Source organism: Neltuma alba, unplaced genomic scaffold (assembly GCF_004799145.2).
Source record: "Neltuma alba isolate B1F8T4 unplaced genomic scaffold, ASM479914v2 tig00012009_pilon, whole genome shotgun sequence".
NCBI classification, from domain to species: Eukaryota; Viridiplantae; Streptophyta; class Magnoliopsida; order Fabales; family Fabaceae; genus Neltuma; species Neltuma alba.
Window position 1 is genome coordinate 743830 of NW_021636580.1, and position 23900 is coordinate 767729.

Genomic DNA, 23900 nt, shown 5'->3' on the forward strand with positions numbered 1-23900 from the left:
AGGTGATAGTAGAGCATCAGACCTGATGCCAGTCGCATTATGAGGAGAGCTAGTTAAGATGGTTATGACTTATGAGAAGGTTAAGGTAATTCGGAAGTATATATGCTGTTAATTTATTGCATGATTGGATAACCATAGTACGTAGCTAGATTTACTTTTCGCTTGCTTTTTGAGGGGCACCAAGTGACTTTGTCTTGATAATTATTTTGAGAGATGAAGAGTAGACTGTTTGGTCAAAATATTTCTAAAATAAAAATGAGTTGCTTTTAGCTTTTAAGTGGTAAAAAAGGAGGTAGAAAATTGGAGCTACTTGGGAAAAAAAAAAAAACAAGCCAACCTTTCAAAGATATAAAATACAATCCTTCAAATATACTACCTCCGGTCCTTAATATAAGACCCCGTTTGACTTTTTGTTTGGTCCTAATTATAAGACCCCAATCTATTTTGTTTCTCATATTTATGTATTTTTTCCTAAGATAGTCCTTCTAATAATGATAGTTCTAGCCAATACACTTAATTAGTAAGGATCTTTTAGGAATGATAACACTTATTTATTACAAATAACTAACTTAACTTACTTCCTTAATCTCCTCAAATTAGTCAACTGGGTCTTATAATTAGGACCGGAGGTAGTATAACTCATTCCCACGCAACTTTTTTTTTTATATAGTTAATTTATGTCTAAAATATATGCTTGCCCTGTATAACTAGTAATTTAATATTAAAATGTACTTTCTTTTAAAGATTTGTCAAATAGAGTGATATTTTAAATACCTGTCGTATAGTTTGCTAAACACAAACTAAATTTCCAAAAAATACCTTTGTAGAACTTCATTTCAAAAACAATAAAAAATAAGCCTGAAGCCTGATTGCACGTTATGGATAATATTAAAAAGTCTCAAAAATCAGTTAGGATTAAAAAAAACAGTTGGATGAAAAAAAAAATATTTGACATGATTTTAAAGACAATTAACTTTTTACCCAAAATTCAGTTTAAAATTGAAGTAACTTTTTCTGACTTCTTTTTTTTTTCTTTTAGTTATTTCTCATTTGCCTTCTGAAATTAATTTTTTAATATATCATTCAAACAAATTTACGTCAAACTAACTTTTTCTTTTTAATAAAACCCCACCAATTTACTAAAATTCAGTTGGAATAAAAGAACGTTTGCCGTATTAAACATGTTAGATAAAGTACAGGCATGACTAAAACTACTGTAGTTCATCTTGTTTAAAGATTACTTTAAAATCACTTGGCTTTTTCCGGGTGATTTTTACTGTAGTTAGGAGTTCAATTTTATATTAATCCCACAAAACATGATCCTCAAGGAGAATATACTGTCATTATAAATATATTAACTGTTAATCGAAGGATGAAAATGAGACAACGTTATATGCTATATAAAATATCAAAGTGATAAGAGTATATTTGAAAGAATGGCACTCGCCAAATTAAGATATATTTGAAAGAAGCAATTGACACTAATATTGTCTAAAGCATCAAACTAAGCTTTGTTCAAAAGTTAAAACTAATAGTGCTTATTTCTTCTTAATATTTACTTACTAAAACTACATCACATTGCATGTACTTTAGAATGCAAAATTATAATTACGGTGTACAAAAAATTAGCTCAATGCATAAACGCCAAAAAAACAAAATCAAAATCAATTTGTACAACTATAACCAGTATCTGTAATAGGCACGGTACAAATATGAACTATATATGTGTAATAGGTCAGTGTAATGACATTTACACATAAATCAGGGTTTCAAATTTCACGATCCTATATAATCAGAGTTCTTATCATTCTGTATATATGGGTTATGAGGAAATGGCATCCATGAATGCGAGTTAATTAATCGTTCAGTGCAATTAGCAACAAGCTCTGATCTTATCATGCTGGCAATAATGATTTGGCAAGCTAGACCACTGATGTGAAACAGTGCTGGTGATTGATAACTCATCAAATGCTTATTATTATCTGTTGGCCTTGTGTACAAACTTAAGCTGATTAAATAAATCATTAAATGTTATGTGAAGGCCGTAAGTAGCATCTATATAACTGAAGCCGCCATATTACACGCACACACACACACAGCAGACTCATGAAAAGAAAACAAGTTATTGACCAGTAGATATATAGTTGAGTAGATGAAGTAGTAGGAAAGTTCGAAGAACATAAAGGTTAAGGCAGCGTCTTGCAGAGAAGAAAAGTACATGCACCATTTCATAAGTAGTCCTTAATCATCGACATTAAACGAGAAACACAAACATATAAATGGAAGGACTAGTAGGGAGAAACACCATCATTAGCCGAAGCAAAAAACCCATCTTTCATATGAACGTCCTCGCCTTCCTGGACAGAATAGAAGCAACACACGGACATTCATCTCTCAGAAATTAAAAGTCAAAAAGAATATGTGTCCATTATTGTGTCTGCGACATGTTACGGAAGGCAAGGAGGGTGCACATATGAATGGATATGATACATTACCTGCTGGCGCACATTTGTCTTCTTCATAGTCTGATCAGGCATGAGGCCAAAGTGAATGTGAGGGAAGTGGGCCCACTGAAACACACATCAAACAAATACGTCACACTCACCCCTACACAACCCTATATACTGCTAATTTGACTTTAATTTTATAAGACAAAGACAAGTATTGAAACCCTAATTTGGTAAATCAGGAACCCTAGGTTTTTTTTTTTTTGGGGGGGGGGTCGGGATGATAAGATCATACGTTCTTGGCAGCTGCGCTGAAGGCTTCTCTGTGGGTTATATCTGGATTGATAGACTTGATGCGTTGGATCTCCTCCCTGCAAATATGTTTGGACCATCCAAAATTGCCTCAAAATTTGCGACAGCAAATATGACGGAATAATTTCGAAAGATCTTAATTGGGACATGGAGATTATAAAATAAAGAGACTAGAAACGGCATCTTAATTAATTTCTTAAAATAGTAAAGTACTCACTTAATGAATCGGTTGTAGGCGGAGGGGACTCTCTGTCTCTTCTCAGGAGCTGGACATGGCGCACACACGATACATAGAAAATATCCAAACGCAAGGGAGATTGATCAAAATCAAATCATTTGACTTAAAGTTGAAGCTTCTGAATACTTTTGGTTGTTTATATCTTTCAAGGCATCATCTTATCATCATTGCCTTATGCGAATCTATCTAACCCTCGGGTACTGGGTTCTGATTTTCAAGCAACTATGATTCCGGGGGAGAAACCATATGCTATCCTTTAATTTCTGTGATGATATCATCTCATTATTCCCCTTCTCTTTCTCCCATGCCACTTATAAGCGGTCAAAATCAACCCTCGTTTTCCTTTCACTTCCTCTACTAAAGTGATTCACCGGCCAAAACATAAACAAAAATAAAACAGAGGAAAACAGTCTCGTGATAAAAGCCCAGATACACGCAACCCGCTCTTGGATATGGCAAAGCTTAGCTTTAATTTGTTGGCTCGGAAATATATAATATTCCTGTTACTACTTGCTAGGATACGCTGATTTCCATTACAGACATAAACTAGATTAGAAGCAGTTTAACGGTGGAACGATATTCTTAGCCCTAAAGTCACTTCGCCATCTACAGACATGACAATGAGCTGGATAGTGAAACCCCAAGAACGGGCGTTAATAGCTAGCAACCCAAGGGGAAACCGAGATTTTTTCGTGTTGTTGAAGAACAGAAAATACTATGGGCTGAACAAGAAAGATAAACGAGATTTTGAGCGAGAGAAAACATGAACAAAATATAATGCAAAACTGTGTCCACCAAGATTTAAAAAAAAAACAAAAAAAAGAGCAAAACTGGAATATAGGGACTGAAATCTCACGTCTATTGATAAGGGGTGGGCGTGGTAGCTCATCGGCTGTTGTCCTTGAAGGCATAGAGAAGTCATTGGAAGAGTTGGTCTGATTGATTAGGAAGTTAGGGGATGGGTTTGGTATCGCCTCCTGCACAGTCATCGGCCAAACACAAAAATATTCTCTAATAAGAAGAGGCAGTGCATCAATAAGGCCTACTTATAATCATATGTTCCATCCCATCGGATATGGAAGGGCAAAGAAGATAAGCAAAACACGTCTATACCAGAAGATTGTGAGATGGAGAGTAGAAAGAGTGACTCAAGTGAAATTGGTTTGCCGAAGGAAGAAGCAATCCACGCACGTTAACGTTAACGTTAACTGGCAGGAGGTTGGTGCAATGGCCGCACCGCACCGTCACCGTCTTGAACAAGCTAGTGCAAGGAACACTTACCTGAAATATCAAATGAGAAAACCAGGAAAATCAACATAGAGAATGAAATTTAGTCAGTATAGTATATATCCCAAAACATTGAGATAAGCAAAGAAGACTGGAAAGATAAGGGCTTGCATAGAGGTGAGAGCGAGGAAAGAAAAACCCTAGAGATGCAAAAGAATGAAAGGATATGATATGTCACGGCGAGGAAGTGATGGTTCAAGGTCATACGGCGAGGACAGTGTCACAAATGTTGCAGTGGACATAACAAAGCTGCTCGGAAGGAGGGAGGTGGTCCAGCGATAAGGCAGTTGAAGAGGATGATGACATCTTGGCTAGTCCCTTTTTCCCTCTGCTTAAAATTTTTTTGATATGATGATGATTGGTCTCTTGATTGATTGATTGATTGACAGATTAACCACCACCACCTTGGATATGCTTTTTTTGATTATGAGTTATGAAAGTAAGGTGCAGAGAGACAGGGAAAGAGAGAGACAGAGACAGAGAGAAGAGGGATGAACTGTTTGGTCTAGTAGATAAGCGAAGGAAAGAGAAAGGGAAAGATAAACAGAAAAGGCACACACAACCCTTCTTCTCTGCTTATTGCCTTTGTTTATAGCTAGAGCGATTCACATGTATGGAAGGCATACATGAATGGATACTGTATATCATGTATGCACATACATGAGATATCTCACAAGGTAAACCGATCTTTAAATTAAAATGAATGTGAGGAATTTATTTTACCATGGAAACATGTGTGGTTGGCATTCCCGATGTACGAGAGAGAGAGAGAGAGGCGGCAGATGTGGGGGAGAGGAGCCAGAAAGGGACGTGTGCATGGGGTGATATAGCTTTCACACACTCACCTGTTGTTTTCAGCAGTTAAAGAGGGTGTTGTCCTCTGGTGTGTGCTCTAAAATAAAACACCCTTCCCCTTTTCTTTTTCTTCATTAACTTGTCCTCAACTCCCCAACACAACAAAGCCAATTTACAAGATATATAAGATTATTCTAACCCCTTCTCACTACTCTTTCGCTCTCTTGGCTCTTCTCCGGCCGCACCCCAGGCAGCCCAAATTAAACTAAACAGGCTCCGTATCACAGCCAACAAGAGTCTTCGGATAAAATATAGATATAGATATGCTAGTATTAGCTAGGTTTGATATTTATATGTGTTTTCTTTTCTCAAATATAACTTTTGGTGATTTGACTACTCCGTCTTGCTTGCTGGCCTTGCACAGACTGATACGTATTTAAGTCAGTATAAAAACATCTCGGTGAACAGAGGCTTGCCTCTTGATGATGCTTACCACCTTTGTCCTTTACTATATTTCTATTTTCTTTTTGGCCTCTGTTAGCTAATTTGGTTAGAATCTTTTCCCATCCCTCCTCCTCCTCCGCAACTCTCTAAGGTTTCCATTTCACATCTCGCGAACTACCCAGAGCCCTCGGTGAAATTGATGGTTTCCTATTCTCCTTCATTGATATTTATTTATCTGAGAGAGAGATCAGAACCATCACCATCCAGGTCCATGTAACCTTTGTGATTCCCTCTTCCCCAAAAAGACAATCCTGTCATCATCCATTCGCTAACGGGGATGGGGCGGACTCCAACTTCTATACAGAATTATTAAATGAGTTAGCATCGGGGAAAAGTTGCATTCTTAACCCGATTCAACCTCTCTCTACCTCTCTGTGACATGCAGTGGCCTTAAAAGGCTTGAACACCATTTGTATACGCGCAGATCACTCGTATACACGTAGAACAAAAGCAAATCCATTTATTGGAAACTTACATATAATTGATAGTGGGTAATCGATCGAATTTTGCCGTCTCTGAACGAGAACAAACTAATTTGAAATATGAACTAATTGCGTTAACAGTGTTAGCGTAATTGGATTGATTACTAGATTTATGATTTTTGTTTTATTAGAATGGTCTCTTAAATTTTCAATTAGAATTTGGTTTGAATAAATATAATATATTACTAAGTTATGTTTTAAATTATTTTAGAATATTTGTATTTAATTCGCAGGATTTCTAAAATGTTTTTTTTATTGCTTTTAATTGCTACTATTACAGTTAGTATGCTGTAAATAAGTTTACATGTATTTTATTGTCTACACTATGCTTTGCCTTGTATGAATTGAATAGAAATAATTTATATGAGCTCTCATATTTTCCATCCCTTGATTTGTCTATCTTCTCTTCCCTTTATTCTCCCCCCTCTACCATCCTCTCCCCTTTCACCCTCTTGTTCTCCGTCACGATAGACTAACTTGCTAAAATAATACTACCTTCAAGTCTTTAATATAACATATAATTCGGAGTTCAAATTGAATTATAAACTAAATTTTATATATATTAAGAACAAAACGTAGTATAATCTTCTAAGGATACATATACTCCAACGTGGAATTTGTTTCTATATATATAGACAAACATTTTTTTAATAAATTTATCTCATGATATATACATATAATTGTGCGAGTTAAGAATATTTCGTGTGTTTTATAGGTTTTGATCATAGCGGTGAGAAATTTAACCTCATCAAGTCTCAAATTGGTCCAACTAATCACTGCCAATATTTTCAAAACAACAAATTTAGATTTTGAAAATAAGTCCTGTAAGTGGGGAAAAAAACTACGGTAAAACTGGTAATCCGATGAGGTTGAAAAGCATTTTTCTTTTACTACGGCAATCTACCATTAAGCGTAACATCGAAAGATGTTTGGTTGATAATTATTATTACTTTGAATATAGAAAAAGAATTAATGCATGCACCCGATTCTTTACTTTGTCGCAGTGAACTTTGAGGAACAAAGGGAAGATATATATCAACGAATAAGATAAGAGAAATCCTTCAGATTCGTTTTGCGTTGATTGAAGATGGAGACGTGAATCGTAGCAGAGAAGCGGCCAGTGACGTGGGTGTTGAGAGAAGGATAGTGACAAAAAAATGCAATAGTAAAGCTAGAACGAACTAGTTCATTAGACTGACATGTTAGGGCTCAAAACCAAGTACACAAATACAGAGATTTACACATTGACCACATTATTAGCGATCGAGAGAGAGAGAGAGATAGAGAGAGAGGTTAGGTCTAAATAGAATAGAGCAGTATCAGATTCTCAGTTTGTAGTGCACGTTGCACAACTCCTCCAGCACGCGGCTCGAGCCGACTTCCCCTTAGCCGCTTAGCCACTTCACTTACCGGTCTATATATAACGCTCAATTTATTTGTTTCCATCATAATCCCACTTTTGCAGCAATAAAAGGTTTTGCAGAAGAAAAGATTCTTACTGGGTTAAGGAACATGTATTAAAGAGGCAGGTTTGAGTTTGTGTGTGTGGATATGTCTTAATTAGAAATTCAATGACGACAATCCCCTCCAGAGTTTCTTTACACAAGGCTACTTAAAGTCTGGGTTGTTGGCCAAATAGAAATTGTCAGCAACACAGTCCATCGATATCATTTCATCTATGAATGCTAAGAGTGCAGTGTCCTGACTTCTGACTGTGAATTTAGACGCGAGGAGCTGGGGTGATGAATGCCATTGTGTTACTTTGATTAATAATAATAATAAAAAATAAGACAGTGTATGTATAACCCCAGCCATGCCTTTCTGTAAATCCTTTTCAAGTAATGAATTTTCCCCTTCATTCAGAAAACAAGCCATACTGTTTATAAGGAGTGAGCATTAATCAACTTCTTGTAGCAATTCACTCACCGTCTGAATTGGATCAGTAATCATCTGAGAAAGGGTCAAGTCATGTGGATGTCCCGTATTAATATATATGCAGGTTTGAGGGTGAAGAGGAAACAGAAGGAGGGAGCATTAAATATATATGCACACAGGAGAAAGAATGAAATATAGGGAGGGGATGGGGGCATAAAATGAGAAAGAGAAATATATTATTATAATAATAATGGTAATGAAATGGATGTACGAACAGGGAAAAGGGAGTGTCTGTAAAAAGCCTGCAAGGAGCTATTTGCTGCTGTGTTGTGGGGATATGAGGATCTATCAAATCTCAAAGACCGATAAAGTGGAAAATCAATGTGACGGATCTGATTTTTTCAAATTTTTTTTGATAATTAATTAGTTATTGATCGAGATACAGTGATTGAAGAGGGGGAGGCTGAGTGAAGTAGGTAGGTACAGAATGTAGCACTCCGAAACAAGGGCCTTGAGTACACTTGACTTTTTTATCTCACTAGCTAATAGCCATATGCAATACACGCTTCAAAACGCCACGCCCTATCAATCTTTTTTTTTTTTTTTTGCCGGGCAGGACAAAAGTCTTGAGATTATCAAATCACAACAAAATGAGCATTACTTAAGCCTATATCTGCATAGAATCCGAAGTCAGGAGTGAAACGCAGCCCACCGGTGGATGCTGCAAAATCCTGAATCCTTCTGTCAAATGATGAGCCTCCTTTGCAAGATAATCAGCGCATTTCATGGACTCTCTCGAGGCCACGCCCTATCAATCTATATATCAATTTGTACCTTCCTTCCTCACCCCATTTCAGATCATCCACTTCCACCTTTTGAATAGATATATTATTGAGATTCATTCCATTCTAGGGACGTTCGTTTCTATGTAACTTCTCTGTGACGAATTCAGAGCCCAGCCCGTTACTGATCATATAAATAACATCAGAGTAAAATAAATAATTTATAATGAGTCATATATACTTTATTACAAACTATGGATAGTATGTTTGATTGGGGTGCAGATAATATTGGAGGAAGTAGGAAGGGGAATAAAAATAAATGGGTAGCGGCCAAATGCAGAAGATGGCAGAAATATGTGTCGTATCAGCAAAGAAGGCGGGAGGAGGCTAATGGACTCCGGATATTAATGCGCTTGTTTGTGTCCTTCCCACAGGCCCTACTTTGTACGTTCTCTCTCTTTCTGGTCTCTCAACAATCTCAGGCCCATACTGCCCCTGCCCTTCCCCACAACCATTGTGTCCTTTTATTTCTAAAGTTGTTGGAGACTTTAATTCTGCCATGCGTAATTAGGGTGGTTATAATAGTTGTATACGAAGTTATTATGTTCTCAACCTAATTTCCTATAAGATGGAGTTGCATTATTTATGAGTAAATATTTTGTTAGAATATGCTCAACAAAAATAGGCATTTTTACGTTATCTCGTGTAGTCTAAAAAGATGATCCACATAATTTAGACTATGGACAATGTTATGAGTCCCACGTTGGGTAATCTCACAAGTATTGTGGGGTTTATAAGTTTAAGGGACTCTCCCTCCCAATAGACTAGTCTTTTAGGATTGGGCTCTCCTTTTGGGTTTATGCTCATCACAGACAACTCAATATGTTGTGGGTTCATTAATAGATATTGATAAGTGATGATTGGTTACATGCTTACAATATAATATTGTTATGTATGCTATGGGATAGAATATTCTCTGCTGTTAATATACCAATAACGATTAAATCCAGGAGGACACTGAAAACTGTTATTCTCATCCCATAAGTATATACTATTCCATCCCTTATTATAAGATCATTTTAACTAAATTGCACGGTTTAAGAAAACAGTTAAAATTAGTTAAAAGTAATTAATATGTAACAAATATAATCTTTTTTTCCAAAATACATCCCTATGTATAAATGGGTAGATGTGAGAGAGAAATAATGAGATAAATAAAAAAAGAGAATGTATTAAATGCATTAAACTAGAAGTAAAATAGATAATAATGTATTAAATGTTCAGACAAACTCAAAAAAGATTTTATAAAAAGAGACAAACCAATTCAAAAAATTAGATTTTATAATAAGAGACAAAGGGAGTATCAATTAGACATTAATAACCGATTCATCATGTCCCAAATGATTCATCCCCTCAATTAATTACTTTCTGCTTTTTCATGTTGCTCCATCGAGTGCCTCCAGATGCCACCACAATTATGCTCGCCGTTTTATTTTATTAATTAGTTCCTTTAGTCTTACATATAGGATCTCTTTACCTAATTTATAAATGTGAAAAAATAAGTCAAGTTTGCTTGTTTTTCAATTAATCTGTGGACAATTCATGATAATTTTCTTGAAATGCTCTTTTCTTTTATTAGACTATTACCTTTCATTTATTTAAATTTAAAAAATGAGCATTAAATAAATAGGGTTATTTAGGGATAAAAAAATTAAGTGATAGACAAAAGCGGATAAGATAAAGGACCAAATCAAAGTTATTGTCATACGCGGGAATTGGTGAAGCTTCATATTTCACAAGAATGAAAAGAAAAATGTGGATGATCTTGAACCTGATTGATGCTGAACGCGCTGAAAAATCTGGGAAATGGTCTGATCCCCATACATGTGTCATGGCCATATGTGTAAACAGGGAAATATATAGAAGGAAGGAAGGAAGGAAGGGTAGAAATGGGTAATATCACAGATAATGGGCCGGGTCGATGGGAGAAGATCCGTTTGGAAAGTGGATGGTCCAAAAGAAAGAGAGAGACATGAATTATAAAGGGGGCAAATGGTTGTCTGCTGAGTGGAAGTTAGGCCAACATGCGAATCAGACAAGGTGCCCTCTTGGCTTGACAGCCGCTACTTTCCGGCTATGGCATGCGTTTGCTGTATTTGGACCACCCCTCCTCTTTCCTTTCCTCGCCGCAAAGTTTTCTCTTTATTATTATATTATTCATTCACTCATTCCTTTACACATCACCATAACAAACTACTTTTTGGCTCTATTTATGCATCAGTTTAAGTGATCCTAGTATAAATCCAGCATAACTATTTATAATTGGTAAACTAAACTAAAATTGTGACTTGACTTGAAAATAATTTTTAAAAAAGAACGGTATGCGACGAATATTCGATCAACTGATCATATATGGAAGGCAATTATCCTGAAAATTTTAAATCTTATGCCGTGAAATGTGTTATCTATGGTTTATGGATCACAAGTTTTTCTTATGACATTCAATCTCGATCTCTTCTCTCTTCCGAAATAAAATGTCGTTAAACACATTTTATGGCCCGTCATTACTTTTTATACCACACATACTCAAAAGAATAGGAGAAAAAAGATTTGAGGAGGACTAATTAACCCACAAGATTAACGCTCGTGATCTGCTTGTTTTGGTGCAACCCCCAATCAATGGGCGGGCTCTCTCTTTTAATCAAGGAAAATGGTAAGAACCCTAAAGTAACCAGAGAGGGGCCATGCTTATTCGGCGTAAGACATTTTTCTTCTTCAGTGTGTGAATTGAGGGGAATACTTCCGGAAAGCATGCCTGTATGTTTGTATGTGCCTAAGTCTGAAACACTGAGGATAAGTTGATGGGGAGCACGCCTAATCATTATGTCGCGGCATATTGCTTTAAAGTGATTCAATTCAATTCTTGACTTCCAAACAAGAATTTCTGTGGCCAGATTTCATTCACACATTGTCATCAAAATCTACTTCTTTTTGCTCCTAGTCATTCAGCAGTGCTCATCATTATGCACCTCACATTTGGGCTCGTACCAGAAGAATTTAAACCCTCCACATATCGCGTAAAAATGCGCTTCACACGATGGTAGAACTCGTGGCGTGGTCATGGGTCTGTGAGGCGCTGCCACAGCCTATAAATCAGGATTCAAAGAGCCAAGTTTCTTACCGAAATATCTCACTGTATACGTGTGTGATTTGGCTATATATTTCCTGCTAAACCTTACCGGGAAGACACATCTCCTAGCGATCAGGGCAGAAGTCATCTCATGTATATCTTTATACAGAGACTCGAGGAGACGAGGAGGATGCTCGCTCTTAAGGAACGTAATGGTTTGAAGTTGGTGTGATACCTGCGTTTTGGTATTCGAGGGGATCTTCTTTCATAGGTTTCACTTCTGAAACGTAAGTTTTCTTCCCACAGCATCTGCCATGCTTAAATACTCTCGACCGTGAACTAACTGAAACCACAACAGCTGACGCGTATCAGCCTAATGTTGGGCATGCATTACTCTTGGCTAAGCTAGTTAGCTATTGCATTTTAATTATTTTTTAGTAACATAGTGCATTTTAATTATTTGATATTAGTTATCATTCATATTGCATGGCTCTTCCGCACAGCACTGGCTATATCTGGCTACATACCATTTGCCCTGTGTGTGTATCTGCGCGCGCATGCAACTAGAAACTTAAAAACCGAGCACAGGATGCCACAGGATGAGGATGTCGGTGTCACTTCGGTTGGTTTTGGAGCGTCATTTTGGAAGACGGACGCACAAACTTTTCTACTTATGCAATTTAATTACTTTCTGAAGTTAATGCCGTCGAAGCCAAAGCTTTTAGCATATATATGTTCTTTTCCACTGTACTCTAATGACTTTGCATGATCGACTCCGTCTCCCGCCCTAATATTGAGACATCAAGTTGGCAGTAACTGCCGTACGTGTTTATAAATTTGCCAAACGTTTCCTGATATAGACTCACCATTACAAACTTTAGTTCTCTATGGGGGCACTTTTTTTTTTTTTTCTCGCTCCTCGTATATCTGAATTGAGATCAGTATATGCCGTAATCTACTACTGTTTCCTTTCTGGGGTGGATATCCACTTTACAATTTTGTTAGATGACTTTATTCATTTTACATCATAAATTTGAATTTCTTATGTTCGTACCCCCGAACCACAGTTATAATATATTTTCCTTTTTTGGTACAAGTTCCAGATGCTGGCACAGAATGACAGGATATTGGTGGCCGGAAGTTGTATATCATTGTAAAGGTTAACAAAGGTCGCCAGAAGTGATCTGCAATTAATATTTCAAATAACCTTACATAAAATCTGCAATAGGTAAATCACTTTTAAGATTCAGAGACCAGTTCCACCATGCCCTTGGCCATACAATATATTGGCGTATTTGGTGTATCTGACTGCCTCGTATTCATGCATACCTTGGGCATACCAGACAGACGTAGAAACACTTAGGATACACGACGTATGAAGTATTATTATGTACACCAAGTGGGAGCATTGCTTTAGTTTTCTTTTCTTATCCAACGTTAAACTGCAATATTCTCTATAATTAGTATGCATCATCTAAAAATATCTAAATTTTCAGTTCCACAGGTCAATCTGGCAACTGGAGTTGGATGTGGAGGCATATTCCTGCTGCGCAATTTCTGGCCTTTTAGGTTGATCGTTTGCCTGGATAGTGATAGGTCCATCCACACGGAGCACTGCTGCATTGTTGGAATAGCTGGCTTCCTTGGAAGCATCTTGCTGGTGACTGCTGAGTTGAGAAGCCACAAATTTATCAAGAACTCGCCAATCAGTCACTTGATCATTGGTTCCACAAGGCGTGTGCTCTTCCTGAGTGAGTGAATTGGGTGACTGCAAGCTACTTCCATTATTGTTGCTGTCATAGGCATAGGGGAACGTTGAATTGCAACTCAGACTAGCGGCTGAGTAAGGAACTCTGGGGCTTTCAAGTTGGGGAAGCTGAAGGAAAACTTCATGGGGATGGGTTACGTTATATTGCAATTGAAGTTCTTGCTTGCAAGGTACGTAGTACTGATGGTGGTGGTAATTAGATGCATAAGGTTGAGAAATTGGTCTTGCAGATTCAAGCTCTTGCATCAAGGAGACCTGGTCCTCAAACCAGCATGGTGACTCATACTCCCCCACTCTCCGCACGCTTGTCATTTTCTTCTTGAACACTCGACATACAACCCAACCTTCTTCCTGTAGTATATATAATTAATCATTAATTTCTAGTCACTTAATTTAACAGGATTTATGCGCGCACGTATGTATGTACTTTAGAGTGGATTAATCTAATACCTGAGTAGTCCCATTTTCATTAGTTTCAAGTCGGTACTCATGCATGATCCAGTCAGACTTCTGTCCGTTTGGGGCTCGTCCCTTGTAATAAACAAGAGTCTTTCTCATCCCAATGAGGCAATGCCTGCGGTAGATTGCCTTGTCTCTTCCTGTGGCTTTCCAGAATCCAGCTTTTGTGGCTCTATTCGTTCGAGTTCCAGTTGGGTACTTCTTATCTTTATGGCTGAAGAAATACCACTCATTTTGTTCTTCCGCTCCTATTTTACATAGTTCTTTTGACAAAAAAACAAACAACCTTTTAATGAATAATAATGCTATAATATGGGTATATTGATATTTTCGCTAATCTGTTGATTCTACTGGGGGCATTAAGGAGATACCTTGAAGATCCCACGGCTCAATTTTATAGAGATCCACGTCTTTAATAACATCGAGGTCAATCCTTTTGGAGGCTATCTTTTTTCTTAGGTAATAATCAACCAGTTCTTCATCTGTGGGGTGGAAGCGAAAGCCTGGAGGAACATGTGAAAACGCATTCATCCTCGCAGAGATATCTGAACCTGCATTTACTTGGAAGAGAATTGGGAAAAAAAAAAAAAAAAATCAGCTACGCGACCTCTCGTAAAATATAGTAAACATAAAGTTGACCCTTTTTTTAACATTTAATTCTGTGGCTACCATATAATTAATGTAAGAAAATTGAATAACGGGTGTCCCTGACATCACAGAAACACAATTGCTCTGCAGCCCTTGGGTGCAATAACTTTTTTTTTTTTTTGCCCAACGTCTACGGTGCAATGACGAACCTTTAGTGAGTTTGATAAGAAAACGATTATAATATTGCACCCCATCAACAAAAGGGCATCGCTTGGTGATCTTACAGGCAATGGAACAAAAAAAGCATTACGTTCATTCACTATAAGCCAATATAATTCTACCAAAGAGTCTATATATGAATTATTTTTTCCTTGGTACATAATGCAAAATGTACATTATGCATAACTGTAGCTTGAATATCAAATTTTCTATAATTACTTGACTAAACCGCATCTAATAATTTCAAATAACGTTTTGTATCCAAAAAAAGAATTTCAAATAACGTTTATATTTCTGCAGCTAGTCCTTATATGCAATACATATATTTTGTTAATTGAATTCTTCCACCTTTAAATGCACTAATCTCAGATTACGCATCTAATAGAAGTTTTTCCTTACCCCTCTTTTACACACACACACACACACACACACACACATAACTTCCTCGCAACCGTGAAAGGCTTTAATATACTGATTGCACACCCATAGGAAGTTGTGGCTTAGATTGCCCTTCTCTCTTGTATATATATTTTTATCTGATGAACTTGTGCAATTACAAAATCACTGAATGACATTAAAATAGAAGACATCGCACATATGTGTCAAATGAACACTATTTACGACTAATTAACTCTACGATTTTTTCAGAAGGCACGTAGATAGAAATTGATATTGAAGTATTTTAGAATTTGCTTTTGATGGATTATAGTATTTTTGTTGACAGTTTATTGACACTGCTCAAACCTTTAGCTGCTCTACTAATGAACCCGTGTTATATGCATGTAAGGAACCGTTTTATCAAGTATACTTAATCAGAAAACGGATATATATGTGGCATAATTAATGAAATATATTGGTATTAATTAAGGCGCACATTAACACTGAAATACGAATCAAAATGATCTTTGATGAAGGAATAATACTTCTCTTTAATTTTATAAGCATAACGATCGATTAAATAAAGTTGTGTTTTGGATATAAACTCAACCGATGCTAAGATTAGAAGTGTTAGTTGGGTCAATTACAATCAGAAACATACTAAGAGATGAAGTGTTTAAAATTAAAGCATGTAGTAACACATCAAAAGAATGCAAACTTCTGTAATGCAATATAATTTTTCAATAGCATTGGCAAACAATGAACAATATGTACACAGTATATAGCATCAAATAGTTTTAGCTGAATCTACAAAATGGTTGGATGAGAATTCAAAGCGATACATATATTATACCGTATGCGATGTTGTTGAGGGATCACATAGGTACGTACAAGAAGGCAAATATGCGACTGTATTAGAAGCCAACGATTTGAAATACATGAGGAAAAAGATACAGCCGAATTGTGGTTTGGATTTCGTTATGCGAGAGATGGATATTATGGGAGCGCAAAGTTAAGAGAGAGAGAGGTGGGGGTGAAAGAATGATTTAGGAGTTGGCTTTGATGAGATATTAACTCCCAATTAAAATATAGATCAAAGACATATCTTATGCGACATTTGTATACTTGACTATTTGGCTTCTTTCGGTCCTTTAATTAGTTGTCGTTTGTTGTCGGGACAATGTTGGTGGACTCGAAATCAAACATAGATCATGCTAAATTAGAAACATTCACATGTTAAAAGCAAAGACGACGGGAAAAGGAAACTGCAGATGAATAATTGAAAAGCACACGGATGAGAAAATACCTTGATATGTATTGTGGGGGGATGGCTCTCCCGAGAAAGCAAGAACTCCAGGTAGAACTTATTTGCAGATCTGATCAAACCAACCTCGTTTGCAGGGAAGATTTTAAAGCTGCCTCCATGGATGACCTTTACAACTTCATCGATCCAATTCAATTAAACTAGACTGAGAAAAGAGAAGACTAAGGAAATAAAGGCAGGAAGAGCAAACCAGAAATGGAAATCAACAATATTAAAAGTGGTCCTCGGGAGCTGAACCGATGAATCCCTCCTCACCCAAACTGTTTTAATCAATCTGCTCTGATCAGGAATTGTGTCTGGTATCAGTATATATAGATGTCCAAATTGATTAGCAGACTCGGACTAGGAAGGAAGGAGAGAAGTTAGATCCCGAGAATCACTGAAAGAGAAAAGGGAGGAAAGTGAGGGGAAGGAAGGCTTACGCGAAGGTGATCAGGAATGGGAACCGGGAAGAGATAGGATTAAATAAGAAGAAAAAGCACAGGAACCCTAGTAAACCATCGCTTTCAATAATTTCTCTCTCCTTATCTTTCTGAGTTGGAGCTAGATTGCTGCAAAAGTTTTCACTTCATAAAATGGTGGCGCTGAAACGGCTCCAGAGAGAGATAGAGAAAGAGAGAGACGTCAATTTGGAGCACCACCCACCACCAAGGCACCAACTGATGCAGACATTAAAATATAGTTTATTTGGTGTTTGAGGAATGGTCCGAGTAACAGAGAAAGAATTGGAAGATCAAACTTTGAGCAAGGGAAGAATGGAGGCGTTGCTTTAATTAAACAAGTTAATTAACACCAAATTAACATTTACTATAATACCTCAACTCCTTAATATAAGACCTATTTAACTAATTTGATTAAATTAAGAAAGTAAAGTTAATTAGTTAATTATGATAAATATGACATATTTTTCCTAAAATATCTTAATAATCTTTCTTAATATCATTTCTCTCTCTCCTACTCAATTATTGTTGAAGAAGTATTAATATAAACGATTTGAAAAAAATTAATAAACATGAAAAATAGGTCTTATATTTAAAATCAAGAACAATCCTATAATTAGGTCATATATTAAGTGTCGATAAGTATTATTTAATGCATATATGTATATATATGATGATGATATAGGTAGGCAATCGATGGAGAATAATATTATAGTAGTGGGCGTGGTCCTTGTGGATTGGGATTTTGGAATTGTGGGAACATATGATACCTCCTCCCGCCAAAAGTTGCACCTTTAATTTCTCCCATATCTGCATTCCTCATTGTTCACATCACAGTACACATTCCCATTGGTCACCACGCCCTTCACTCTGCACATAATTTTCTTACAGTTCTGGTTCTGGGCTGTCTTGTGGGATTGATGACATCTGTACATATTCATGTTTCAACACTAACAAACGTACTATTCGCCCATCATTATGTATATTTGTAGAAACCATGTTTATAAGTAATAAATGGCGGATGTCCCATATAGAAAGTTAATCATAACCCCTCCCCTCTACGCACGCCTAACATATAGCGCTCCAAGTTCTGTTTTTTCAAATACACAACCCAGATTCTGCGACACAGGTCACTTCTGGTCACATTAAATTAGTTATCTTTTGTTGATTTTGTTTTTCTTTAATCTTTGTTCATTTTCTTTACTTTCTCTTCCGATGCTAGTACGGAGTCCAAAACCAAGAGGGTGGGCGAAAATGGCCATTCTGCAGCCATATATATAAATATGCGTCTCTTGGCACGTTATTACTGGCCTGCTATTAACAACTTCCAAAAGCTAATGAATATATGCTGCACGCTTGTCTTCCATCTAATGAAAATAAAATATTATACTACTTTCTGTTGTTAATATTAGACCTACTTAATCAATTTGAGTATATTAAATAAACTAAATAAATTGGTTAATTATGATAAATATAAAATAATCTTTTTAAAATATATAAATTAATTCTTGTGTAACATTAGATTATATATCCATTTATGAATTAAGTGAATTATATGAAGTGGATTGACAAAATTAAATCTAATTTCAAACTAACTCTTAGAATAAAGACAGAAAGAAATATATTAGTACAGATTAATGATACAAATTTGAATTTGGAGGAGGGTTGATAATCGATTCGCTCCTTCGCCTTTGTTTTTCCGAGTCCGCCTCCGCCCCGAGTGGAGTTGATTTACTAAAAACCTCAACTTTTACGGGACACAAACGTAAATGTTTACTATATACTTCCAAAACACCCTTCAAAATATAAAATAAATTAAAGTTCAATCAAAGGAATATTTTTGTCTTTAATATTAAAAAATTATTTAGTAAAAGTTAATCTTCGAAGAAATTAAGAAAAATAACACAAGAAATCAACTATGAAGTTTCTAGGAAGTTAATTTAACTTTCAGGGAAGTTTAATAAATTGAACCAGGCAATCTAACATTAATAATTTGACTTTTTGTCATTAACAAGTATAATTAGTAAATCAAATAAATAGATAAAAATTATTATGTCTTTATTAATATTTAAGAATCGTTTATTAACTAGATAAACTAAAATTTTTAGATTCAGAGAATCATCGTTCATGCATCAATCAACGCCAACAGTAAAAGGAGCAGTGAAGGATAAACTCTGATGCTCAGAAACATGAATAGAATTGAATGGGGGACTCTATGGCCATTGACCAATAATGTACAAGCCAGGGGTTAAAGTAAAGGAAGGACAATGATTAAGGGAAATTACTATGTTCAAAGACCATGAATCTAATTTCGAGAGGACCCGTTGGAATTGTGATTTTTCTTTTAAAAAAAAAATTTAATGAGCTTCAACTTTCTGATTTTTTTCCCTAAAAAAAAGAGGTTTAAGTTTAACTTTCACAAAATCAGTAGTAGTATTTGATTTCAATTTTTTTTTTTACCACTTGCATCGGTGGTCTCTACGTTTTAGGTTAGCACCAGACAAGAGGCTGGAGCTCCTTGGAGAAAGCGGACGTGGAAAACGCATTGGAGCCCACCTGACTCCTGAGACAGTACCCAAAGCAAAAAGAAGGAAGACGGAAAGGGTGTGAATAAAATCATAAATTACTCAATCAGCTCTTATCAATTTAAGGTTTTTGTAAATCAAATAATAATTATGCCCCAAAAAACCATCCAGCGATTCTTCCCCAGGCGGCCTCTGATTGGCTGGTCCGCAAAAGCCCTCCCACGCACTTTTTGATCTTAATTAATTGTGGATCCGGAAGTGGGGCCACGCCACCCATCGAGGCGCTGCGACGAAGCCCCAAAGGCCAAACCCGGTGAGCGAGTGGGACCCACTCCGGGGGGAGGGAGTGTGAGACAAAGGAGGGGAGGTGAGGTCAGGCGAGGCGTGGGTGCCCCCACATCATTAGCCCCTCACCATTTCGGAAGTGGGCCCCAATGCTTTTGTTTCGTTTGGAGGTTAAGTCATGTCATGTGGGGGGGAGAGAGAGAGAAGAGTAGGACTGGACGAGCCATAAAGAGAGCGACACGTGGTAGAAAGTGGTTGGTGGTTGTGGGTGCCGGCACGTCAAGGCACACCTCCGGATCGCTTCATCCGGTTATCCGCCTACAGGTCAGGGTTGTCCTTTTTTCCATTTTTAATGATAAAATAAAAGGAAAAAAGGGTATCGCATCCACAAAGGCCTCGCTTTTTCGCTCTTTCCGTTTGTAACTAAACGTCGGACTTGGACAAGTAGTGAAGCTAAAGTCTGAGACGTGATCCATCCCTCATCCCTGACCCCACCCCCATAATTTCTACTACTAAACCTTTTTTCTCTCGTCATCATCCCCAGAACAAAACAAAGTTGAGCAAAAGCCGATGATCCCACTTTAACCTCAAAATAACATTGGTCACTAAACTCAAATGCCAACACTTTATGATACCCGGTATTCAGCGACACCCACAGGTACCTGTCCATTATGCCGTGTATATATATATATATATATATATACACATGAGCTTTATTAATTGCCTACATATAATTACTTTGCATGTATGAAAATAGTTTGGCTGCACTTGACTAGTGAACACTATGAATGAGAATGATGGGAGGAAGCGAAAGTGGGCTCGGTCTTAAATGATTGCTGATATAGACACTTACATATATTCTTGATCTGGATTCCACACTTTCCACAAATACTCCTCCGGTCCTTAATATAAGACCCATTTAACTAATTTGATTAGATTAAGGAAGTTAGGTAAGTTAGTTAATTATAAAAAAAATAACACATTTTTCCTAAAACATCATAATTATCTTTATTAATACCCCCTTTCCATCTTCTACTTGATTATGGTTGAGGGAGTATCCATACGGGTAATTTAGAGAAAACTGATAAATATGAGAAATGAGTCTTATATTTAGGACCAAAACCAACTCAAGAATTGGGTCCTATATTAAGGACCGGAGGAGTATTTCAATAGGGAGCAATAATAATATATGTGTGCGCTTCACTTTTTTCCGGTTTTTTCTTGCTAGATCATGTTATAGTTTTAGGAATACCGATACTATTATTATGTGCTGCCACCTCAAATGATGTGCCTCCCAAATTTGAATTCTAAGTTTAAAAAAAAAACTGAATAATAACAATTAATCGTGCTTAGAGGAGGGGAGACTCGCAGTCTTTTTGGGTAAGTATATTGCCAACTTGTGAAGGACGTTGGATGTTGAGGGTATGAAGTAAAGACTCAGCAAAATGAGTACAAGTAGGCCATACGTAGACCTAAAAAGTACATTATTTTATGTTCGAAAAGCAATCAAAACAATCTAGAGAAGGAGTGAAGGAATGACCTTTCCCCTCAGCTTTACATTCAAAGCGACCCTAGCTCTCCAGGCCAATTTGCGCTATATATAGCTTACTCTATATGCTTCACATTATATTATTTCAACTGTCATCTAATCATTCTTAATTCCTCGTTACTGTATATATGCGTGTGTATATATATTTATAGCTCTTATACATCTTCACACCCCCGGATCCCTACCGTAACAGTATATATGTTGGTAAAATTCAGAAAACTATAATCGAAAGATGGCAAAGAGAACAGAAAATTTCTGACTCTTCAAGTGCATGTATATAAAAAGAAGGGGCACTGGATATGAATGTATATATATATCAGTCATGTCAAGGAATGATCACAGAACTGAACATCTTGCACTCTAGTGTATATGGCGCACGTGATCAAATTCTAATATTCCATTCCACTCTATTGTCTTGATCTGCGCACCCAGACGTGCATTTTCCTGTCTTTTCTCACTTTTTTTCCCACTGGAGAAGGACCTGCAGAAATGTAACCCCCAAGACCCTATATGTGTTCTAACTGACTTCCATTTTCTTACCTTCATGATTCTTAATCCTTCCAGTGATCCTAAAGTCGCGAGGGATGGCTGAAAGCTGGCTTGTGGAGCGGGCGCCGCTCTTTCGGATGTAATAAATGCATCGCTCTATTCATTAACAAAGGATATCAACTAACTAAAGTATAATGATTATAAGTCCTTTAATATCCCAAATGCCTGCCATTATTATTTATTGTGACCATTATATAGTTATCACCAAATACAAGTAAACACCCGCCAGCTTCATCACTGTGGCCACTGGCCGGTACCATACCATGATACCACATGAACAAGAGCCTTTTTCTATAGCGGGGAGAAACAAAACCAATATATACCTAGCTAGCTAGTTTACTAAAATGTCAGCCTGCGCATCTCCCCATGCTGAAACCTTCAAGTTTAATTTGGTGCGTTGAAAAAATGTTGTTGAACAGTAACACATAGGAGTCTTTTGGGAGGTAATAATTAAGTGGTTGCAATAAATTCGATATATAATGAGTCCTATATCCACTACCTCTGGTTAATCATCATAACAACCAATATACACAACAATAATGTGAAAAGACTGTATATGGTGTGTGTGTGTGTGTGTAATTAATGACTATTCGTAGGTCAACTGTTGCAGCACGGAAACACATGCAAACATGGGCATCATGCATGATCTGTTGTCTAAATGCGTGATGACTGATATTATTACCATCTCAGTGCCTTTCTCTTTTCATTTTGCATCGTGCCTCGTATATCTGGCCGCAAACACACAGCATAGCATTTTGGTTTATTTGTCCCCTTCAAGATAATATTATATATACCGCCAATTATAGCAGCAATAATATGAGAATTAAGTAATGAGACAAACAAAGTTTGAGGCAGTGGAAATTGGAATCATCACCCTCTTCCTCCATTTTATCCCTTCCCATTTATACATTCTAATTACAACCATGTGACAACCACTTTCTCCTACTTGTTTATTTTTCACTCCCTCTCCTGGGCTCCCTGCTTGTATTAAGATTCAAGAATTGAGTTTTTACCCGATCTAAACATCATGGGCTCCACAGGATTTGATTTAATTATCATCATTGTTTAGATTAATTTCTCACATATTAAATCAATCTAAACCATAGTGTGTTGACTTACTAGTTAAGGAGGCGCATGTGTTGTCTGCTTCGACTAATGGCGTGCTTCTAAACATTAGGACTAACATTTAAAATAGTTTATATTTTCCAAATGCAACAAGTTCATTTGCATAGGATGCCTTTCTCAAGAAGATTGAAGAAAATTTCCACTTGACTAACCTGCAAACTAACTTATAGAAACAAGGCACCGATTTCTTAATTGCATTCGGGCACATGATTCTTTATTGCGACGGGATTAAGAAAAAGTTGCATCATAGAGAGGCGTTAATCTTGATTTGAAAGGCAAATTTCCTTAATTCATTTTTTCACTGTTAGAATGCTACTGGGCAAACAAGGAGAAATACAAAAAAATTCCGTGTCTATTACTCTATTAGTTGCAGGCTGGGAGCCCTCATAGGTGAAAGATTAAAGGCCCGGCAATATTCAGGCGGGCCCGATTAAACTATTAAAGGCCTAAAAGATAGTCGAATACAACACCATGTTCCGACCCAAAGAACGACCCAGTGACAGAATTTTTCCCCTTAATCAAACACCGAACCATGTAACCAGAAAAAAAATCAACGCCGAACTTTTTTGGTTTTTGATAATCATCACCGCCACCGCTGTCGACCTGTCGTGGTGGCAGTTACCAACGTGGGCAAAAACAGAAGTAGGAAGAACGGAGAGAAGAGCAAAAATCGGAGAAAGCAAGGCGATGGAAAAACTGAAAAAGGTTGTAAGAGACTATTCGCCTCTACGGCAGAACTCGCCATCCCAAATTTTGGGTTTGGAAGTAAATGAACACTGCAGAGAGAACCAATCGGCGAGACGAGAGAGAGAGAGAGGAGTGAATTGGGTGGGCATTTT

General features: G+C 36.9%; 2 protein-coding genes across 4 annotated transcripts; both read right to left on the reverse strand.

Moving 5' to 3' along the window:
* Positions 1–2101: 2101 nt before the first annotated feature.
* On the reverse strand, positions 2102–4785 carry LOC114721049 (axial regulator YABBY 1-like). Of its 2 annotated transcripts, none has more exons than XM_028906840.1 (7): positions 4492–4785; positions 4111–4278; positions 3854–3974; positions 2977–3025; positions 2743–2818; positions 2496–2570; positions 2102–2357 (listed from the first exon to the last, which is right to left on the reverse strand). In XM_028906840.1, exons 1-7 carry the CDS (start codon positions 4588–4590, stop codon positions 2289–2291), a joined length of 657 nt encoding a protein of 218 aa, XP_028762673.1. In that variant the 5' UTR covers positions 4591–4785; the 3' UTR covers positions 2102–2288. The 2 variants fall into 2 exon arrangements, with proteins under 2 accessions (XP_028762673.1, XP_028762674.1); XM_028906841.1 differs by lacking the exon at positions 4492–4785 and adding an exon at positions 4424–4490.
* An 8263-nt stretch (positions 4786–13048) lies between these two features.
* On the reverse strand, positions 13049–16964 carry LOC114721070 (NAC domain-containing protein 7-like). Of its 2 annotated transcripts, XM_028906880.1 has the most exons (5): positions 16844–16964; positions 16571–16733; positions 14451–14630; positions 14071–14342; positions 13049–13971 (listed from the first exon to the last, which is right to left on the reverse strand). In XM_028906880.1, the coding sequence occupies exons 3-5, from the start codon at positions 14608–14610 to the stop codon at positions 13345–13347; spliced, it is 1059 nt and encodes a 352-aa protein (XP_028762713.1). In that variant the 5' UTR covers positions 14611–14630; positions 16571–16733; positions 16844–16964; the 3' UTR covers positions 13049–13344. The 2 variants fall into 2 exon arrangements, with proteins under 2 accessions (XP_028762713.1, XP_028762712.1); XM_028906879.1 differs by lacking the exon at positions 16844–16964 and having other exon boundaries at positions 14451–14639; positions 16571–16753.
* Positions 16965–23900: the final 6936 nt, after the last annotated feature.

Coding starts and splice junctions, on each gene's coding strand:
- LOC114721049 (XM_028906840.1), bottom strand. CDS start 4,590: ATGTCATCATCCTCTTCAACTGCCTTATCGCTGGACCACCTCCCTCCT. Junction 3,975..4,110: donor CTCCATCTCACAATCTTCTG/GTATAGACGTGT, acceptor ATGACTGTGCAG/GAGGCGATACCAAACCCATC. Junction 3,026..3,853: donor CCCACCCCTTATCAATAGAC/GTGAGATTTCAG, acceptor CGCCATGTCCAG/CTCCTGAGAAGAGACAGAGA.
- LOC114721070 (XM_028906880.1), bottom strand. CDS start 14,610: ATGAATGCGTTTTCACATGTTCCTCCAGGCTTTCGCTTCCACCCCACA. Junction 14,343..14,450: donor TGAGCCGTGGGATCTTCAAG/GTATCTCCTTAA, acceptor TTTTGTCAAAAG/AACTATGTAAAATAGGAGCG. Junction 13,972..14,070: donor ATGAAAATGGGACTACTCAG/GTATTAGATTAA, acceptor TATATACTACAG/GAAGAAGGTTGGGTTGTATG.